This window comes from Mesoplodon bidens, assembly GCF_964165515.1.
Source record: "Mesoplodon bidens genome assembly, chromosome: 15".
Classification (NCBI taxonomy): domain Eukaryota; kingdom Metazoa; phylum Chordata; class Mammalia; order Artiodactyla; family Ziphiidae; genus Mesoplodon; species Mesoplodon bidens.
Genome location: NC_138171.1, coordinates 1884858 through 1906555, shown reverse-complemented (window position 1 = coordinate 1906555; position 21698 = coordinate 1884858). Strand labels below are relative to the sequence as shown.

The 21698-nt window shown below is 66.4% G+C and overlaps 1 protein-coding gene across 3 annotated transcripts in view; it reads right to left on the bottom strand.

The window, feature by feature from the left end:
• Positions 1 to 17252, bottom strand: part of LAMA5 (laminin subunit alpha 5) — a 53394-nt gene extending 36142 nt beyond the window's left edge. For 2 of the 3 annotated variants that reach the window (XM_081256876.1, XM_081256877.1), the window contains exons 1-6: positions 16777 to 17252; positions 12211 to 12363; positions 2356 to 2473; positions 1454 to 1572; positions 1184 to 1354; positions 975 to 1072 (exon numbers count right to left, since the gene is read on the bottom strand). In XM_081256876.1, coding sequence (XP_081113002.1) covers positions 975 to 1072; positions 1184 to 1354; positions 1454 to 1572; positions 2356 to 2473; positions 12211 to 12363; positions 16777 to 17058 — 941 coding nt within the window. In that variant the 5' untranslated portion in view covers positions 17059 to 17252. The remainder of the gene's footprint in view (positions 1 to 974; positions 1073 to 1183; positions 1355 to 1453; positions 1573 to 2355; positions 2474 to 12210; positions 12364 to 16776) is intronic. The other variant, XM_081256875.1, reaches the window with a different exon arrangement.
• Between the last annotated feature and the right edge of the window lie 4446 nt (positions 17253 to 21698).

Genomic DNA, 21698 nt, shown 5'->3' with positions numbered 1-21698 from the left:
TCACAGGCTCCCCATCGCAGGCTCTGCTTCCTCTCCCAGCACCTCCTGTCCAGCCCTGGACCTGCTTTAAGACCCCCAGCGCACTCAGCCCCACTGGGACCTCTGCGCTGGGCACAGGCCTGCCCAGAACAGGTGCTCCTGGGGCAGCATGTGTGAGCGCCACACACAGCTGCTGACGGATGGGAGCAAGGAAGGAGAGGAGGAAGGAAGGAAAGAGGGAGGGAGGAAGGAGGGAGGAAGGGAGGGGGGAGGGAGGAAGGAGGGAGGGAGGAGCAAATGAACGAACCGCGCCGGGCCGCCACGAGGCTGCCAGCCAGGAGGAGAGCTGGCTCAGCGCCAGGCCCAGCTGATAACTGAGCTGCGTGCTCACCGCTGAATTTAGGGCGGCTGGAGCCACTTAGGCACGTAGCATCTAGTGGCAGCTTGTTAAAGATGCAGATTCCTGGGCCCTGCCTTATTGGCTGACTCTGGGTGGGGCTCAGAGCCTCAGCTGTCCCCGCTGTCAGCCCTGAGCTGACCCCCTCAGATGGGGGTCTCTGGGCTACTCCCCGTCTTGAGCCTTGGCCCCTGCCTGTGATGGGGTGTGATCACGGCTGGGGGCAGCAGGGAGTGTTATCGTTTGTGTTCTCAAGGAAGGCCGGGGAGCTTCCCCTATCCCAGAGAACAGAAACGTGCAGCCTCAGGCGGATTACCTCTCTCACTGACTCCCCTCCACAGGGCCGGGGGCTTCTGCTGGGGGCAGCTGGGGGAGGGGCATCTGGCTTGCAGGTCCAGGCAAGACTCCACCTCTGCCGGCAGCTCGGCAAACAGGCCCAAGCCAGGCTCCAGGCACTGCCGTTCCACCTCACAGTGCACACGGGGAAACTGAGGCCGAGCAGTGAGGGGCCAGCGCGGGTCACAAGGGCGGGGGACATGGTGGGCAATGGAACCAGGCCTCCTCTCCTTCAGGCGGGGCAGGGAGCTACAGGTCTCACCTGAAGGGGTCTGTGGGGTCTTTAGCGTCACACACATCCGCGTGCCCGTGGCAGACGCAGCGGCCGCCGATGCTGATGTCCTTGATGCTGTAATAGTACTGCGCCCGCCCGGGGCAGTCAGCGCCCGCCCACACCTGCCCCCAGATCTCAACCCCGAGCCCACGGGGCCCCGCCTACACCAGCCCCCAAAGCCCCGCCTGCCTGCTCACCCTGCGGGTGACCGTGGGGTCCCGCAGCGCCTTGCCCATGAGGTGGCCCAGCAGCGTGTTGGTGCGCAGGAAGCGCAGGCGGATGTTGGTGGCTTTGGTGAACTCACGCAGCAGCGGCGAGTAGGAGAAGTTCATGGCCCCTGGGCGTCCGTTCACCAGGGACACCACGATCTGCGGAGGGGCGGGGTCAGGCGTGGGCGTGGCTCCGGCAGGGACCGCCCGGCCACACCCCCTTGCCGCGCCGCTGCCGCGCCGCGCCGCGCCGCCCACCTCGCCATTCTCCAGGGGCACGATCCGCGAATACTCGGTGCTGCAGATGACGTCGTCGTCCCCCGAGATGCGCTCCACGGTCTGCGGCCCAAACCGCTCCAGGCAGTCTCTCTTGGAGGCTGCGGGAACCGCCGGAGGGTGAGGGCGCGGGGCTCCAGGGAGGCCCTCGGAGGAGGCCCGACGGCAGCGCCCTGCTGCCCTGCGTGCCCGGACCTCCCTGGAGCCTCATGGCCTCAACCCGGAGGCAGCATGAACCGCGAGGCGGGAAGGCCGCCCACCCGCGAGGCTTCGTTGAAGACTGTGCCACTTGGGAGGACAGGGGAGCTCCTCAGGAGGGCAAGGCCAGGGCTCAGACTGCCCCTGCCCCGAGCCCAGATGGCCTTACCTGTCCCTCTCTCTGCAGAGAACAAGTGTGTCCCCTGGGTGGCCCTTGCCACCCCCATCCTAGGGGGACCATTCCTGACTGTCCTTTATAGGACTGACCGCCCCGCACTCACTCCCGGGCCTTGGAGTTTGGGGGGACACATATCCCAGGCCCGCCCAATCGAAGCATCCCCATCGACATGACTGGTCAGGGTGGCACATGGAACGACCGGCCAGTGAGCAGGGGTGCCGGGCAGCTAAGCTGGCCGCCTCTGTCACCTCAGGAGCTGCCGGAGCATAAGGCCAGTCCAGAGCGAACCTGGAGATGGCACGAGAGACTCCTGGTACCGAGGGCCCCTGCACCCAGCCATGCCTGTTTCAGGGACACAAGCCGCCGAACCCCCACCAGCCTTCGGGGAGACGCACCCGACAGCCCTGACCCACGCAGGAGCCAGGCGTGAGGGCAGGCCTGCTGTCCGGAGACCCTGAGAGAGCGTGCGGCCCACCCCAGGGGACACCCCTGGCCCCGGGAGACTCACAGGCGAAATACTGCCATGGCTGGTAGGTGTGGCCGAAGTCCGTGGACCGTTCCAGCACCCAGAGGTCTGGCCGAGGGGAGTTGGCAAACTTGATGAGCACGTAGGCCACGTGGAAAACCTGCAGGGTGGTGAGTGTATAGACGCCCCTGAGATCCCTTCCATGCCACCTGGGCGCCCCCATACCTGGAGGGCCAGCCCCTGGCCACTGAGGCCCGCACCAGGACACAGAGGTGACCAGTGGAACCCAGCATTTCCAGAGGGCTCCCCTCTTGGGCCTGGGGGTGCCTTAGGGCCCAGCACCACCTGCCTCCCCAGCCCCACCCCAGGAGCTTGGAGAGCCCTGCTGTGAGTCTGCACACAGGCCTGATAGGGACTGGAGTCAGATGGGGCACATGCGGGCAGCCTGTCTCCTGGGCCCGGGAAGTGGGGCTGGGCAAGGCCGAGGCAGGAGCTCATCCCACTGTCCCCAGAGCTCTGGTGGCCGGCCTGGGAAGATGGCCAGACAGTGTCCCAAGCTCCCAGGAGCCTGGCCTCCTCGCACAGCAGGCCGGTAAACCCCTGTCCTGGGATGGGGGCCCCCATCATGGCCTCACCCTGGTCACCGCCCCCATCATCTTCAGAGCCAACTGAGGACCGCCCGTTTCACCCGCTGACCGGCCTGCAGGGGCAGCCAGCATGGAGCAACCAGGGCCCAGACTCTGCCTACCACTGTCAGGAGCCCCCAGCGGGGAGACAGACAAAAACGGGCCCTCCCAAAGCTGGCGCGGGGAAATCCTGCCAACCCAGCCCCGGCCTGTCGGGGGGGCACCTGGCCAGGGAGCGGGGAGGCTGCTCTTCCGGAGGCGTCCGGAACCCCCCAGGGCCCACCTGCTGCTCTCTCCCTGGGTCTCGGCCTGACCTCACTCCCAGGGAGGGGCCCATCCCTCGTCTCTCTTCTCCTCCTGGCCAGAGGTCAGCATCCCTGGATGTCCCCATGTCCTGTGCCCCTGGGGGCTTGGTGGGGCCCCTCCTTGGCTGACTGCCCCCTGGCCCTGCAGCCTGGCAGGTCTTAGCCTTGGGGCCCCCAGCCCCACCTGGCACAGGCCTGAGGAAAGGGCTCTGGGGCCACTGAGAACAGCCCATGGGCTCAGGCGGAAGCACCTGCCCGGCCTGTGGCCTCGATGATGAGCCACTGAGACCCCAGAGAGGGTGGGCAGGTGAGCAGAGCGCACGTCGGCTGTGCACCCCGCACACACCTCTGGGGGCAGCACCCTGACGCCCACCCAGCCTCAGCTTGCCCCACGTGGTGACCACGGGGTAGGGATTGTGGTTTCCAGACCTCAACAGCACTGAGGGCCAGTGAACCCCTCCCCCGCCCCAAAGCCGAAGACGGGGCCATCGTCCAGGCTGGTCTCTGTGCGTGAAGTTTGGGCTCCAAGGAAAGCCGGGCAGGGCCAGTGGGAGACCTGGGCACCCACCCTGCACACGGGGAGAGTGGGGGCCCCAGATGAGGGGCAGAGACACAGCTAGTGAGCACGCCATCCGTGGACGGCGCCTTTGCCCCCGTTGGAGACCCCCAGCCCACACCCCCATGCCAGACCTGCTCACAGGGGCACCCCTAGGTGGGCTCTGAACTGCCCACCAGCCTTGAGGGCAACGTCACGCCTCCAGCCGCCCGCCGTCCCCTCAATGGGGCCCTGCCCAGCCCAGGGGAGCAGGTTCCCTTCTGGTGTCCACTGCTCTGGACTTCTGCCCGGGACCACCTGCTCTTCGGTCAGCTAGCCAGGCCCCGAGCCTATGGCCACATGGGGCAGAGTGGGGAACCCCTCCAGGGCCGCCCAAGGCACACAGGCACCCCCTACCCCTGGTCAGCCTGAAGCCGCTGTGACGACCCCCTCGAGGGACAGTGGAGGGAGCATGTACACCTCATGGCCCCATCCCTCAGGAGGCCAGCCTGCTAAGAATCCAGGCGTGGCAGGGTGGGGCGGGGGGGGGCAGGGGGCCTAAGGTCCTGGGACCCTGAGACACGCCCATTCTGAGTCCTGCCCTTCCGGGAAGGCCTGGAGTTTACAGGGAGGGGCCCAAGTCAGGCCAAGAATGGCCTTTCCCTGGGTGCTGGGGGGAGTGAGGGCCGATTCACCCACTGCCAGGCCCTGAGGTCACCTTCCACTTGGCCCTGCCCAGCCAGGGGAGGGGCTCAAGCCTCTGGGGGGATGGACCCTACACCCGGCAGGCAATTTGGCCAACTCTCAGGCATTCCAGGGAGCCCTGGGGATCTCAGATGGCCCCTGTGCCAGGAGGGGTCTTCGTGAGAAAGGGGGGCATGGCGGCGTGGGGGGCCTGGGTGTGCAGTGGACATAGGCTGCTCTGGGGGCGGCAGCATGGCCCGCACAGAAGGCCCCCAAGGAGATTAAAGCCTCCCGCCAAGCCCCCTGGGGCCCACCCCCGCCTTTCCCTGAGTGAGGCCACCAGGCTGCACCCTCCGCTGGCCAGCTCTGTCCCTCCCCCAGGTCGACGGGGCCGGTCGCATTTTTCCCAGCTGAGAGCACTTGCACAAATATTGACTCGGAGATGCTAATCGGGCAGGACTCGGGCAGTATGGAAACTTCCGCCCCCAGGCCGGCACGCTGGGTGCGCTCCAAGGAAGACCCTTGCCTTCTGTCCATCTGTCCACCTGGTCATCTGGCTGTCACACAGGGGCCCCGGCCCAGGCTGGAGTGACGGGAAGGCATGTGTTCAGCTCTCCCCATCTGTCCCCGACCTGGTCCTGGTTCCCAGGGCCACACAGCCACGCTGGGCACGACCCGGGAGCGGGAGCAGACCCCTGGCCTCCCTGGACACGGCCCTGCCCATGCCGCCCCTGCCCGCTCGGCTCCACTCGGCTGCCAACGCCGGCTGACCTTTCCCGCTGCTACAGAGTTCTGTACAAAAGGAAAAAAAGTCTTTTAAAGCAAAAGCCAAACAAAAGCCTCCTGAGTTATTTTTAAAAATCTGGCTATTCTGGGGCAGGCACGTCTCCAGGACAGCAGCCGGGCCCGCCTCTCGGCCACGGCTCCCCTGACGGCCCCCACACGCAGCCTGACCTCGGAGGGCCAGGGCTCGCCAGGAGGGGATCCGCCCCGTGTCCGCTGCCTGGCGGGGGGGTGGCAGGAGGCTGCAGAGCCCTGGGGCCAGAGCTGGGGGCCCTGGGTGGGTCCCAGGCCTCAGTGGCTAGATGGCCCTAGGTGGGCATGGGGCAGTGGGACAAACACAGCAGAAGTCAGAGACCAGGGCTCAGGGTTCAGGCCCTTTCAAAATGGTGTGAAGGCTCTGAAAGTCTCGAAAGGGAAGAGGCCAGCAGAAGCTGGCAGCCACCTGGCAGGGATGCTGCAGAGGCACCACCCAGAGCCGCACCACACACACTGGTGCCCAAAGGCAGAGGTGCAGGGTGGGGAGTGAACAGGGGCGGGGCTGGAGTCAGGACATACAGGGAGGGCTAGAGAGGTAACCCGCGCTGCAGACCCCGTGAGGGTCTCTGTAGCCCCAGGGATGGCAGTGCAGGAGGTCGGCAGCCTCCTGGGCTCAGACACCCACGTCCCAGGGATCGGGCTGGGGCTGGAGCCCCTGGGAGAACAAGGTCATCAGGGCCAGCGCACGTCCCCTCTGCCCCGGCCCATTTCGGGGCTGGGGAGCCCCAGGCCAGGCCCTGTGCCCCTGCCTGGGGAAGGAGGGGCCCAGCCCCCAACCGCTGGGCCAGGCGGCATGAATCACCAGGCAGCCTGTGACTCAGCCCTGGCCCTGCAGGAAGCAGGGCCCCGTGCCGATTCCAGGGGACGGGCCAGGGTCCCAGGCCGTGGCTGGGCGGTGGCAGGAAGCCCCTCCTAGACAAGGCGTCCGGGCCGGCTCCCCACCCTCCTGGGCCCCCCGCCCCAGACTGCTGGGCTGGCCTTTGGGGCCCTGTGTGCTGAATCCAGTTGACCCGGCACCCCCAGGTTTGCCCTCTCTGCAGAGACCCCATCTGGAAGCCTTGATAAAGAGGAACGCCGCAGCAGGGGGGCTGGCCGGGCAGGCGTGTCTACTGGGGCCCCCAACTGGGTAAATAAGAATGGCCACCCACACAACGGGAGCCTGAAAACAGGCCACATGTGGATGCAACTCCTGGAGTGGAAGAGCCACTGCTGGAAAGAAAAATAAAACGTTGAAATGTAGAGAGGGTGGGCACAGGCCCCAGAGACCCCGACTGCGGGGCCGGGAGCCCAGCACACCGGTGTGCGGAGCAGGGCAGGGGGACTTTCCGGGGCTGGGTGGGGGTGGAAGGGCTCCGACGGCTCTGCAGGAGCCCACCAGCTAGGGTGAAGGGCAAATGCCCATGTGGCCCAGCACCTCAACGGAGCTGGGCCTGGGGGGATTCAGAGACCCCCCCCCACCGACTGCCCAGGGGCTGTCTTAGGCCCCCTGCCTGGAAGGGGTGTTTTTAGGCCCTGCCCCCACCCCATCCTCCCTACAGCCTGGCCCAGGTCAGGCCAGATGGGCAGTCCCAGGCCGCAGGAAGTGGAGTTTATCCCACAGGGACCCCGACACCCAAACAGTTTAGTCTCAGGTGTGAGCTGTATGGCCAGAAACCAATACCACGGCATTTGTTTAAAAGCAGACAGAGGGGGCTTCCCTGGTGGCGCAGTGGTTAGGAATCCACCTGCCAATGCAGGGGACATGGGTTCAAGCCCTGGTCTGGGAGGATCCCACATGCCGCGGAGCAGCTAAGCCCGTGTGCCACAACTACTGAGCCTGTGTTCTGGAGCCCGCGAACCACAACTGCTGAGCCTGCGAGCCACAACTGCTGAGGCCCGTGCGCCTAGAGCCCGCGCTCCATAAGACAGGCCACTGCAATGAGGGGCCCGTGCACTGCAGCGAAGAGTAGCCTCCGCTCGCCGCGACTAGAGAAAGCCTGCGCAACAAAGACCTAACACAGCCAAAAATAAATAAAGAAATAAAATAAAAAGCAGACAGAGAACAGAAGCCTTGGGGGCCACCAGAGCCTGGGGGAGTCAGTGTGGGGTGGCGGGGGTGTCTGTGTGTGCCCAGTGTGAGCAGACGAGTGTGCCAGGATGGCCAGGGGACCGAGGACGAACGGCCCCCAGCCCCGGGCACGGGTGGCCCCTCTGGCCCCGCGTCCTCTGAGCAAAGCAACAAGCAGAGAGAGGCAGGGTCTCGCGGTTCCCACGAGGAGAGGTGTGGCCTGTGCCGGCCCAAGGACCCTCGGTGGGGAGGCCATCCCGGACGCCCCGCTCTCTCCTCCGCGGGAGCCCAGCTCAAGGGGCCACGTCCGGCCCAGCCCCTGCACCTGTCCTGGCTGCCGGGCACTGCAGCTAGAGCCTGGCCAGCCCAGCCACACTTCCTGCCACTTCCCTCAAGCCACCCGCTGACCCTCCTGGGGCACTGGCCACGTGGCCGAGCGCCCAGCTAGGTCTGGACAGCCAGGCCAGTGACCATTACCTCATAACCCAACAGACTGGCGGGCACGCCAGGACCAGGAGGCCTGCCCGGGGAGCCCTGAGCGGGCTAGCTTGGAGGGTGCGTGGCCCAGAACCGGGGCAGGCAGGGCGGACCTGCACGGGGCACCCCAGCCGCAAAACAGCCAGCACGTCCGGGACCCTCAGCGCGGCGCCAAGGCCCCAGCAGGTGCTCTCTGCGCCCGCACCTAGAGGAAGGAACCGAGGCGCAGACGGCCTGGCCCTGCCAAGCCTGGCCTCTCCTCCACACTGGCGCTGTCTCCCCAGGTGCTGCGCACACCCCCACGCGCTGGGGGACAGCTGGCACCCCCCCGCCCCCCTGCCATCCCCCAGGGAGGGCAGACCCCCGACCCTGGCATTTCTAGAGTTCCCCAACCAACACTTTCTGGCCTCACACCGAACTCCCCCAGCCTACGCTCCACTGCCAGCCCAGCTCCGCTCTGCACCTCACCCCCTCCGCCCCCGCTGTACCCCCCAACCTGGTCTCCAGGCCACTCTCCTCCAGCCCCAGCCTCTCAGGGCTGGGACAAGGGGCCGCCCCGGGCTGGGGGGGGCAAGGAGAAAACACAGCCCGCGGTCGGCAGGGGATCTGCATTCCTCACCTGCATCTGGGGAATGAGGGCTTCCGCCTGCAGGTGAGGGGCAGGGGCTGCTGGCGAGAGCCCCTCCCCACGGCCAGGCCAGGAAGCGGGTGTCTGGAGAGGGTGGGGGACGCCCCCCAGGGCCAGCCCTAACCCTGCCCAGCTCCTTAAGGCCACCGGGCTACGTGGACGGGTGAGGCTCCGCGATGGGGAGCCTGAGGCAGGCAGGACGCAGGAGAGAAGCGAGAACCCGCTGCGCCCCCCGGGAGGACAGGCCACTGCTGGGACTCGGGCAAGTGTCCCCTCAGTCACCAGCCGTGGAGACTTCCCGCTCTGGAGAACTCCCTTCCGAGGCCAGCAGCCCGCAAACCTCAGACCTACAGCTCAGTCCTCTCAGGTCTGAGGGTTCCTGGCCGAGACCCACGTGGTGAGCAGGGCAAGGGCGAAGCCCTAGACCTCTGCAGGCCCGTCCCGCCCGCTCTCTGCCCCTGGGGCCTGGTTCTCCACCTGCAGAATGCGGGGAACAGGGTCCAACGGCCCTCACCCACCCTGGAACGGGGAAGGTCAGAACAGGATGAGGTGTGACCGGAAGACAGGGCGAGCAGGCTTCCGAGGCCCCAGCACAGGCGGACGCCGCAGGGACCAGGCCCACCAGCCCCTGCTCCACCCCCCGGGGTGAGGAGGAGCTGCACGCAGCCCTCTCTGTCCTCTCCGGGGCAGGAAGTCCTTCTGATGCCCAGGGCCAGCTGCCCCCACAGCCCCGCCCCGCCCCGCCCCGCTTTCTCAGGGCATCCGCTCCAGCTCCCAGAACAAAGGCCCCTGGCAGCCGCTGCACTGGGAGTGCCCAGCCCCACTGCCCACTCAGCCCGCTTCCTCACAGAAGCCCCAGCCCCACCCCAGGACCTGCGCCTCGAGCAGCGGCCCAGCCCCAAAGCTAGGGAGCCCCCAGGGTTGAACTAGCTTAGCCAGGCCCCTCCCACTCGGCCTCTCTCCCCATCTGCCCCAGGGACTGTGGTCAGAGGGTCCTGCCCTGCCCGGGGACATCCTCAGGGCCCAGCTGCTGCCGTCACCAGACCTGGGGGCACCTGAGGACACAGACCCCGGGGCCCCTATGCGGGCCAGCCGGACAAGTCGGGCTCACTCCTCCGAGACGCCCCCACCCAGCGCTCCAGCCCATGCCACCTCCGTCCTGCCCTACCGCCTACCCCACGTGGGGCTCCTCGGCCAACGCAGGACCTGGTCTCTGTCCCCGACCCCCGTGAGCAGGGCACCCTGAAGGGACCCAGTCGTCGCACAGTGGCCAAGGGAGGAAGGGGCAACAAGCTCCTTTTCCCAAAGGGAAGGTGGTGAATGCGGAAGTCTCCCCTGAAATTCCACAGTGGCTCAGAAACGTGCCCCGGAAAGAGAGCTCTCTCGCCCACGGAGCGGGAAACCGGGCCCTTCCACTCCACCCAACTCTAAAGCACACTGGTGGGCACCCCCCATGCTCACCAGCTCCCACTCCAACCAAGGCTGGCAGCCCCCTGGCCCAACCAAGATGGGGCTTTGGGAAGTCAGTAAAGGGGGGAAGGAAGAGAGGAGGGAGGAGGGAGGGTTGAGTAGATGGAAAGAAGCGTTGGTGGATGAATGGATGTTAGGGGGGTGGGCTGGGGGATGGGCTGGGGGATGGGCTGGGGGATGGGCAGGAGGATGGATGGGTGGATGGATGGGTGGATGGGCTGGGGGATGGGCTGGGGGATGGATGGGTGGATGGGCGGGTGGATGGATGGGTGGATGGATGGATGGGCTGGGGGATGGGCGGGTGGATGGGCTGGGGGATGGGCGGGTGGATGGATGGATGGATGGGTGGGTGGATGGGTGGGTGGATGGATGGGCGGGTGGGTGGCAAAAAGGAAGGATGGATGGGGGGCAGGGAGAGAGGAAGCATGGCTGGGTGGATGGGTGGGTCAATCTCCCCCCCAAACGGGGCTGGAAATGGCCCAGGCCCAGTCTACAAAGTCATTTGAGTCATTTTACATTTGCGTCATTTTACAGTCGGGGAAACTGCGGCTTGGAGGGGCAGGATGTACACAGTAAAACCCTCTCCCCAGCCCAGGCCCAGTCTACAAAGCAGATGTGCCGCCTGCCTCCACCTCGCTGGCCCATTTCCTACATATGGACGCCGAGCCTCAGGGGCCACAGAGCCAGGGGGAGCTGAGCGCCATCCGAGCTGCCCCTCGGCCCCATCCACTGCACCTAGGGAGGGCACTGTGCCCACCTGCTCCGGGCCACCCTGGGGTTGTCATGGAGACGAGGCCATTGTGCGCCCAGCAAGGACCCTTGCCCTGCCCTAGTCTGGCCAGGCTTGTCCACGGGAGAGGAGGGGCGAGAAGGGCCCAGCAGCTCAGCACAAGTTCCCCCGACTGACCCTGGGGCAGAGGCAGAATGCACTTCCCCTTCCCCCTCCCATGGGCACCCCCCCACACCCATGGCAGTGCCAGAGAGAGGGGCACCTGGTGGGGAACACAGGGTTGCTGAGGTCCCTCCCAGCCTCCGGGGGAAGGAGAGCACAGATGCAGTGAAAGCCCAGTGAGCTGAAGCAAAATCGGCCCAGCCCCACCCAGACCTGGTCCAGGCAGCACCACCAGCCCCAAGCCGGGGCTGCAGGCAGGGCCCGCGATGGGCAGCCCCTCCCAGGGCCTAACAGATAACCCATGGCCCCCCGGAAACCCCCGGCCACTTACTGGGACTCAAACCCACACCCTCACTGCCCACCTGCCCGCCAGGCCGGCAGGCCTCCGGGCTGGGGCAAGAGGCACCCAACACTGTCCCCTGAACCTGCCCGCAGGGCCCGCCCCTCCAGCCAGGCTCACAGGAGATGCTTCACCACCTCTCCTCGAATGCCCTCAGGATGACAGTGGGATGGAGGCTCAGCAAGGAGCAGAGACCCACCAGGTCACACACAGGGACCGCGGCAAAGCCGGCCTGGACTCAGGCCCCTGGACTCACGGTCTAGTGCTCCTTCCCTGGCCCCATGAACAGGGAAGGGGGTGGAGGCGAGGTCTAGCAGGATCGACCTTGTAGCCCAGCTCCCAGGCAGGCCCAGAGCTGGCTGCTTCTGGGCTTGGCCTCATCTACCCCACCCCACCAACCCCATCCAAGGAGGCATCGGCACTGTTGGCCCATTTCACAGGCCAGGATACCAAGGCCCGGCGCCTAACAATGTCACATGGGGAGTGGGACGCAGCCCAGACCCACCAAGGGGGGCTCATTTGTCATTGGGAAACGCCTGGTTCCCACCCCCCACCCCTGCCTGTGCAGGGGCCTGGGCAGGCACACCTAACCCCTTGGTGGCCTCTGCAGCACAGGTATCCTAGGAATGTCCACTTCCTCTGGCCTCCTCTGCATTCCTGGAGCCCCTCCCACTCCCGCCAGTGGAGCCTGGCTCCCTGCAGAGGAATTCCTCAGAGTAAACACCAGGGCTCACAGCATTTCAGCCCCACCTCCATGTTGTCCCCTTAGCGCCCCTCACCCTAACTCTCCACGCCCCTCACCCTAACTATCCACGTGACCTCTGGTAAGCCCCCCATCCGGCACCCCTCTCTCCCTGTGCACCACGAGGATGCTGAGAAGACAAACGGAAGGTGCCCAGCGCCACGCCTCCGTCTGTATGGGCCTGCCACCAGCAGCCCGTCTGTGCCCAGCCTCTGCCCAGTCTCCCAAGCTCATTCTGGGTGGACACCTCGCCTTCTGGTCCTCGCCCCACGGTGAGCCCTTTGGTCAGGGACATAGGGCTCAGGCTGCAGCAGGCGAAAAAGGGACTCTACCTGGCCCAGGTCCAGGGTGACGTTGACCTCATTGTACTCCAGGCCACGTGACAGCGGTGGGCTCTGCCACCAGCGCTCTGTGCCGTCAACGGCGTTGCTCACCGGGTGCGCCCTGTTGCTGTTTGCAGCCGTGCAGATGTCGCAGTACTGGCCCTGTAGGGGAGGGGGCGGTCAGGTGGACAAGAAGGGCTGGGACCCCTTAGCCCTCTGGTCACCCTCCCACCCCATCACACTGGCCGCACCCCCAATCTGTGGACCCTTGTGCGCCAGTCACTCATTCACCTGGCAAATACACACTGAGAGCAAATACACATTCTCAACTTGGGATACGGTTCATGTGAGAGATGATCACGCCCATTACAGAGGACACAGGAGAGCAAGGAGGGAGCAGGGTGCCCGCTGCAGGTGGGAAAACATGGCGGGCCTCCCTGAGGAGGTGGCATCTGAGGCCTACACCATAAGGTGGGGGTGTGCTCCAGGCAGAGGGGATGGCTGTGCAAAGGCCCTGGGGCAGGAAGAGCAAACAAGGAGTAAACAGCAAGAAAGCCAAAGTAGCTGGAGCTGAGGGGGTAAGAGCCCGGTCAAGGGGCAAGTCACATGTTTCTCGCCCACCTCCGCCCCCCAACCACCAGCCACTGCAGGGGGCTTCAGAAGGGCTCTTGCAGGATGGGGCCTGGGGGGGACCTAAAGAGGAAGGAAGGTGGGGCTACAGCCGGAAGGCCCAAGCCCGATGTGAGCCCCTCCCCACCTCCACTGGCTCATCCCCCAGACCTCTCCACCAGGCTCTCACCCAGAGCCATCTGGATTAGGGTCTCCAGACAGGCGGAATTAAGCCATCTCGGCGGCCTGTGGCGACAGGCCCCAGCGTTGAGGCACGCGGGCAGCCAGCAGACGAGGCCTGGACCTCCTGGCTGTGCCACTTCCGAGCCCTGGGACTGGGCCAGGTCACAGCAGCGGCTGAGCCTCAGCGCCCCGGTGTGAAGAGTGGGGGCGATGCTGGCACCTGCCTCGGCCACTGTAGGATTAACGGATCCCACACGGGGCCTGGCAGCTGCTTCTGTCATGGCCCAGCCACCTGCCGGGGCCCTGTCCTCTGGGGGGAAAGAGGGGGCTCCCAGCACCACCCTGGCCTGCTGTCCCCGTGGCGGAGGAGTAGGTGCTGAAAGCTTCGGGGGCGGGGGTAGAGGCAGAGCCGGGCCCTGGCTGCTGGCCCAGCGGAGGCCCAACCTCCCGCCCCAGAGGAAACCAGACCTGCTGTCCCTCTGCACACAAAGGCGGCCCTCGGAGACTTGGCATTGTTTGAGGCCCAGAGAGGCCACGTCTGGGAAATGCGGCCGTTCCACCCCTCCCAGCCTCCCAGGGGGCCAGACCTTGTCCTAGGAGTCAGAGGTGGGAGCGTGGGAGATCCCCTGCCCCACTCCCAGGCCCGGCAGCCACAGAGAGCCCCCAAGCCTCCACATATGCGTGGCGCGGACACACGTGCTCCTGGCTTCCACGGTGCGCCCAGGATGGAGAGACCAGAAGGCAGCAGACTCAGGCACCGAGCCTCCCATCCAGCGGGCTCCCAGGACCCCTCGTGCTGGGTGCTTTGGCTGACCCTGTCTCTACTCTGTTCCTGCCTGGGGCCTTGGCACCCTGATCTCTTGGCGTCCAGCTCATCTGTCCCTCCTCAGCAGAACCCCAGAGCTCCAGACCACCCAAGAGGCTGAGCTGACCACTCCGGCCCCATCACTGTGCTTTACTTATTCTACCACAGGAGACGTGGAACTGTCTGGCTGTCAGCAATTCTCCATTTCCTGCCTCCTGGGGGGTGGGGGGAGGCGCACCTGCCTCGTTCTTAACTGCGTCCCTGAGGCCACCACCCAGAGGTGCCATGCCAAGGGGCTGGAGCAATGGAGGACACCCAGAAAAGGGGTACCATCCGTGCAGGCCATACTACCAGCTCAAATGCTGAACCCCAAACTGGAACCCGGGCTCTGGCTCCCAGACCTGTGGGAGCTGCCAGAGGGTGAGCAGAGGAGGGGCTCAGAGGGGCTCACCAAGCGCTAAGCACGTGCCTGTGGGCTGTGTGGGGCCTGGCGGAGCTGGGAGGCTTCTCAGAGGTGGTGGGTAGGGCCATCTGGCTGGGGTGGGCCTTCCAAAGAAGGCTCCCTTGGTCAAGGGTCAAGGGAGCCAAGGGACGTGTCTGCTCGTGTCCACCCAGAGAATCAGGGGAAGATGACTCTGCGCCCCATGCGGCCGCAGCGGGACCGCTCAGTGACGTGGTCACTGCCGACCTCTCTGCCTGACGGATGGGGCTGGGGAAAGCAGCCTCTCTCCGCCCCTCTGCTGCAGAGGGTCCTGCCAGGAACAGAGCGAGGAAGCAAGGAGCAGTGATAAGGACTTCCCCTCCCAGTGAGTCACCACGCTGGCAGTCGAGCCCCCGACTTCCCCTGCGGGGCTGGGGCCAGCCCAGAATTCCTCCGATGCCCACCTGAAGTCGCAGGGCCGGACTCCCAAGGTGCCCTCTGCCTGCCCTAGCTGCCCCGATGCCCAGCAGGGCTCACCCCACACCCCGGGTGGCATGACCCTGGCCAGCTTCTGTCCTATCTCCCCCAGGGGGCCCTGGGAGCTGCTGGCCTGCAGCCTTGGGCCCACGTCCTCCCTGACCCACCCACAAGACTGGGCTCTTGGGACAGAGAGGTGTGCCTGGCCACTCAGCTCCAGCGTCTGTGGGCCAGGCCCAAACACCAACCCAACAGGAAGCCAGGGCGGTGAGCAGATCCCATCCCCCAAGAGGACAGGGCAGAGGCTCCAGTAGGTCCAGCAACTTGACTAAGGTTGGCCTTCAGTCTTTCTGGCTGGTCTTTCTGCCCTGGCAGCCTCAGCACAGGGGTGCAATGGCTGAGCACTACAGAGTTTCAAAGAGAGGCTTCAGCTCTAACTTGCTAGACTGTGAGCTGGGAGGGCAGGGCTGAAGTTCTCACTCAGGGCCCCCTCGCTTGCAACGCACAGCCACTGCCACTTGCCAAGTGGTCACTGTGTGACGGACAGCTTCCCCGGCCCTTCAGGCCAAGCTCACAACTTCGGGTGAGGCCGGCCCTCATGTTGTTCCCATTTTACAGATGAGGAGCCTGAGGCTGGGGCGGGGGGAGCCACACAGCTACGGAGAAGGCCTTTGACCCCAGGCCACCAGCTCCTGCGCTGCTCCTTTAAGCACTGGGAGGTGGTAATGAATGGCCCCTCCCTCAGGGATCCACGCAGCTGCCCCTCCTCAAGGGCCTGGGCCAGGCAGCACAGGTGGGCAACAGGGAGCCTCTCTCCAACAGGGAGATGGCTTGACGCCTGGGCTGATTAGCTGAGGAATCCCAGCTGAGCATCTAGGCGGGGTGGCCAGGGCTGAGCCAGGCGCTCTGAGCAGCTTTGGAGAGCCCCCCACAAGCTCCACTCCTCCCCCCCCCTTTGATGTCACCCAGAGGTACTAAGGGCCCGTAGTGGGGTCTCAGGTCGCCCCCGCTCACCCCAGCCAGATCCTGGTCTGGCTTTGGGGCTTTACAGGCCTCAGTTTCCCCACTGAAACGAGGGCTTGAGACCTCCTGCTCAGCTGTACAGGACGTTGAGGAGAGCATGGGTCCAGGAACCCGGGGAGGGGAGGTGACATTTCTGTCCTGGATGGCTCTGCTGCACCAGGGCCCCCTCTCCCTCCTCCCTCCCTGGGGGGCGGGGTGGGGCAGGCGGCAGGGAAGGGGCCCCAGCTGAGGCTCCCTCATTCATCACCCACCGCATCACTCTACTCTCCAACTACCTCCTCCCTCCCCCTGCCTCTCCTACCGGGAAGGTGGCAGCAAGTCCCCGGAGGCTGAGGCTCAGGTTACAACAGCCTTGGGGCCCCCAGACTCTCCTTCAGGTTTGGCAGGGGTGGGAGGATGGGCCCAGCACGGGGTGGCAAGGAGCCTCCGGGGCAGACCCTATCGCCCCAGGCTGAGCGGCAGCCGGTCTGTGTTCCCATCCTCGGTTAAAAATCCCTCCGTTTGTCCCCCTCCCACCTTGAGGGTCCCACCGACTCCCCAGACCCGCGGGAGCGAGAGCTGTGTCTGGCCCCTCCCGCCCCATCCCCGTCCCATCCCGTCGCCAGCAGGTTCCAGCCTGTCCCGGGGGAAGGCGGAGTGGTCCGCCCCCATCCCACAGGCAGCCGGCCGGGGAGGCCAAGTCCCGCCCTCGCCGGGATCCCAGGACTTGGGGCCGCCGGGGACCAGGCACCAGCCCCTCCCCTCCGGCCAGCCACCGCCGCCGAACTCGAGCGGTGTCGGCCGCGCCCGGGTCCGCTGCGTGCCGCCTTCCCGGAGGCACGCGCACTTCTCTGGCTGAGCCCGAAGGGCCGAGTTGGGGTCCCTTCCGTCCGCCGAAAGGCGGAACCGGGGCGTAGGGACGGGCGGCGGGGGCCGCGGTCCGTACCTGGCTTCTCCGCGGCCCCTGCGACTCCTCGCCGAGTCCGGCTGGAGTTCCGGAGTCCGAGCCCGGTGCGTGCCCCGCGCCGGCGTCCCCGCCACCCCGGCCTGGCCCGCCCGACCCGCGGCCCGCGCTCACCTGGATGGTCTGGTTGGGGTCCCCGCCGGCCACGGGGCCCCCCACCAACTTGCAGTAGAGGTCCTCGGTGGGGCGCGGAGTGCCGCGCGCCGGGGCCTCCTCACCGCAGGTGGCGGAGGCGGCGATGCGGGCGCCCTCCGCCAGGTTGAAGTAGGGCGGGTGCAGGCTGAAGCCGCCGCCCGCTGCCGCCCGCGCCCGCACCGCGCCCAGCAGCGCCAGCCCGGCCAGCAGCAGCGGCGCGGGGCCCCGGGAACCGCGGGGCCGCGCGCCCGGCTTCGCCATCTTCCAGCTCCGGGGACAGCGGGCGAGGCGGGAGCCTGGCGGGTCTGCAGCGCGGCGCCCGGCCCGGCTCGGCTCGGCTCGGCTCGCTCCGCCCGCGGACGTCAGGCCCCGCCCCGGCCCGCCTGGGCGCCCGAGCCCCGCGCCCCGGGGAGGGGGCGGGGCGGCCGGCCGCCTTAACCCTTGGGACCCCGGCCCGGCCGGCCTCTCGGAAGGGACACCTGCTGGCCTCGGGCCGGGCCGTGGGAACGCGACGCGGCGGCGGCCCCTGGGGCGTGACTCCCGGTCCCAAGCGGCCCCCTCGCGCCCTCGGGCACCCAGGCCCCGGGCGCGCCGGCCTGCTCTTCCCCGTCCAGCGGCTCCGCTCTTTGTTTCCCTAACTTCGGGCACCTCTCGGCGGCCGAGCGCCCCCGGCGGCCCCGGGTCTGGCGCCGCGGCTGGGAGTCAGGCACGCTCGCTCCGGATCCCGGCCCGGCCCCACCCGCAACCCCAGAACTGGCAGAGCGACCCGAGCGACCGCAGCCTGGGAGCCCGATCGCTGGGGTCCCCCCGGGATTGAGGGGATGAACTCCGGAGCGCAGCGCAGCCTCGCCGCCTCTCCCCAGCCGGTTTTTGGTTTTTCACCCCTCATACTGGCCCCCATATCTGCCCCATCCAGCAGGTGTGTGGGAAGGTGCTCTTTGTCAGCTGTGAGTGGCGGTGGTAGCGAGGGAATCCGATCTGCCGAGGGACAGGGAGACCCTAATTAGGGACTCCATGCCCTCCTGGGGGGGCCATGTCAGGTTCCATCCCACCCGACTCCCGCCTACCCAAGGTTTGGCTTAAAAATACTCTAAAATAGGGAAGTGGATCAGGAGGGACTGGCCCCATGGGGCCCCCTGCGGTGAAGGGAGGATGCCCAGGGCTCCACCGGTGCCAGGAAGACTGCCTGTGAAGGAGGACATCTATTGAGCACCTGCGGTGGGGGGCTGGGGCTGCAGGGCCAGGTGGGCGCTAACCCTCGTGCCTGGGGATTCCCTGCTTTGGGGCACTGTGGACCCCACCATCTCTGTCTGCCAGTCGAACATTCCTGCTCAGGGCAGGCACTCAAGGACACTGGGGAAATGGGATTGGACGTAGAGGCCTGAGCTCAGGATTGTGTCCCAGCTGATTCTGCGTTTGGGTGGCTTCGGCCACTGGGTCTCCTCCCCTCCAGCTCCTGGCCCAAATCGGCCTCAGGGGAAGCCCTGATAGGGCAGGTGCAGCTGCCAGGCTGGCAGCTCCCCCCGGTCTATGAGCCAGGCCAGCTGGGTGTCTGTCCCACTTGAGACCCCCTGGACAGTCCTGGGGAGCCGAGTAAATGTGTGGGGTGGCAGCCAGTTGGTCCTGGTGGGAGTTCTGCCCCAGCTGCTGTTCCCGGAAGGTTGCGCCACTAGCCACATCTTCCTGGCTGTCCCTGGCCTCCTGCGAATCCTATCGCAAGGGGCTGGACTGCCGCTTCTCTAGGAGTTGAGAAATAGGCAGCGGGATGACCCTCCCTCTTCTCTCCCCTCTCCCCTCTCCTCTCCCCCTGCTCCCAGGCAATTCTGTAACTCCACCTGGGGGAGGGGGAGGAGAGGTGGTTCCCCGCTGGAGAGGCTCTGGGTGGGGGAGGGGCTGGCCTAGATGGTGGGGGAGGGGCGACAGGCCATGCTGGAATCCTGAGTCCCCCACGCAGACGGGCCAGCTCACCAGCTAATTTATGATCCCGTGGGAGGAGCAGCCAGAGAGCTGCCTCTGGGCAGTAGCAGGGTTTCCAGATGGGGGATTTGACCTGCCCCAGCCCCACCCTCCCTACTGCCCAGAGGTCCCCTGTCACACACATCACAGCAGCGCACTCTGGCCCCCGGCACCCCCTTGACAGCTGGGGACCTGTCAGCCTGGGGACCGGGGCTGGCGACCACCCACCCTCCACCCCCCCAGGTCGGCTTCCCAACCCCCGTGGAGGGACCAGCGGGCAGAGGTGAGGGGTGGGAGCCCTCTGAGCCTCCTAGGGACCGGGCCTCCTCCATCTGAGGGCACAGAGCAGGCGGGAGGGAGGGGCCGCTGCCCGAGAATGCGCCCAGCACGGGGAGGGTTAATCCTGGGCGAGCTGCTTCCTGGCAGACAGCTGCCCCAGAGCAACTGGTGGCCCGGGCCTGGGGGGATGGGGTGGGTGAAGTGGGCAGAGGAGAATGTGGTGAAAGGGGCTGGGCGAGGTGCCCACGCTGCCCACACCTTGTGCCAGCTTATGTGACCCAGCTGGGGCAGGAGTGGGCGGCTTGGAGGATGGAGGTGTTATTCCAGTCGGGCTACACACTGACCTCTTGGCCGGCGGTGGTTCTAGGGGAAGGTCGTCAGCGGGGCTGGTGGGGGAGACCCATTTCCCGGGTCACATTTCCAGCCAGTCATTTCCAAATGGCCTAGCCAGTGCGTCGCCCATCTTGCTCTGACTCCTGGGCCACCCAGCTGCCTTTCCTACTTATGAATTAGGAAACTGGGGGTCAGTTTCCAACGTCCGGGGGTCAGTGAAGAGCACCTGGTTAGCCAGGGAGAGGGAGCTGGGCTGGCATTCATTTTCCCCTCCCGCATGTGTCGGGCACCTTTTGGGTGTGGGTCCCTGATGTAGTGCCCCCGCCCCCTGCAGCAGCCTGCCCCAGCCTCTGTCCTAAATCCAGGAGAGGGATGCTCAGTCCTGGGAGGTGGGAGGTGGGTAGTGGGTGGGGTCAGCTCATGGGGGAGGGCCATGGAGGCAGATTGACCACCTCTGTCCTACTAGGCTCTGGACATGCCCCGCGGGCACACCCCAGACGCAGAGCCCCTCCCCACCCAGCACCAGGATAACAGGAGCCCCGGGACCTGTGGGGAGGTTGGGCACAGGTGGCAGCCTGAGTGGGGAAGAGGTGCTCCTGGACCTAGGTAGGGGGTCTGGCCAATTCCCCCTGAGCCCAGGGATATGGCCTCTGCGGTGTGGCCTGGGCCAGGGGAGCCTGCCCTCAGGACAGCGGCCCTCACCTGGGCCGCTGCCCCGACTCCTACGGCATCCCCAGGAGCCCCTGCTCAGCCCCATCTGCGGGGCAGCTGTGGGGACCAGCAGGCCAGGCCATGGGCACACGTGCCTCAGCCCGAGCCGTAACTGTAACCTCTTGGGGAGCAGCTGCGTGGGGCGCCCCTCACTGCACTCAGCCTCATCACCATGTCACAATCATAACCGCTGGCTGTGCCTGACTGCCTGTCCCGGGGCCCGCTCTCTTGGGAGAAGCTGCACTGTGGAAGTGGGTCCGTGCAGCCGCGTGGGAGGAAGAAGCCCCGAGCTCTCTCCTCGTGACTGGAAGGGCTTGTCTCGGCAGGAAGAGGTTTCAGGAGAAGCTAGGCTGTGGTTTGGAATATCTGAGGCCGCGTTCCCTCCCCCAGGGCTGCTCTGATACCTTCCAGGGAGCCCAGATGGTGAGAAAATGTCCCCCATCCGTCCATCCACGGGGCAGGCAGCAAGGCTGATGCTGGGGGCCCTGGCAGCCCGGGTCCAGCCCAGTCCTGCAGAGGGGAGGACGCAGCCCAGCCGGGCGTCCTGAGGACTCACAGCTGAGAGGAGGGCTCATTAGAAGGTTGTAAACCCAGCAGGTCTGGGGCGGGGAGTTCCCGGGCCTCTGGGCCATTGCTCAGCCCAGAACCCTCCCCTGGCCTAGGGCTGGCACGGTCCCCTGGAAGGGCTGGAGGCCAGAGGGCAGAGGACAGGCCTCGATGAGCTGAACGCGCACCAGGAGGCTGGGGCCAGGCCGGAGCCCCAGCATTCCCGGCTGAGGAGGGTCTGGGGACAGGCCCCTTGATGCTCCTGAAGGAGCAGTGTCTCCCCGCTGCCTGTGGCCCCAGCTGGGCCACCTCTGGGCTCTTCCAGGCCTCTAGGGCATGAGCTCTGGGGAAGCTTGGAGGCCATCAGATTTGGGGTTGACCCCAACAAGGAACGGATGGTCTTGACCCCCATGCTGCCCAGCCAAGAGCCCCCCTCTGGGAGCCTTCTAAGCCTGGAGCCCCAGAGGGTCCACCTCTGCCTGCTGTGTGCCCAGCTCACAGGCCAGTCCCCAGGGTGCCCACTGAAGGCCTGAGCCTCGGGTGTCCTGATGGGGGGACTTTATACTGGAGGGGGCACAGACAGGCTTAGGTGTGCCCAGTGCCATGAGACGCAGGCTGGCCAGCCCCCTGGGTCCTGGGCTCTCCACGGAGGTTCCCCAAAGCTCCTGTCTCCCACTCAGCTCACCTCCTTCCCAACTGGTGGCATAGACAGGAAGGCCTGGCCCTATAGAAAGCACATGAACCCAGGATGCTCAGAAATGTGGGGTTTCATGACTCCCCATGGGGTGGTCAGCATGCTTTCCATGAGCAGAGAGCCCTGACCGGGCAGGAGCCCAGAGTCCGGCTCCCGCTAAGTGCAGGGGACCCCCTGTCCGCTGACATGGGGACGCCAGACTTTGCTAAGTACACCACGAGCTGGAAGGAATCCGGCCAGTCACCCTGTGGGCTGGAATCCTTGCGGTAACAGCTACGGGTGCTGGGTGCCTGCTGGGGCTGGGTGCTGGCTGGCACACGTGCCTCACCCTGTCTCCTCCCAGGCCAAACTGGCTTCTGCTTGTTTTAGGGTAACAGCCAGG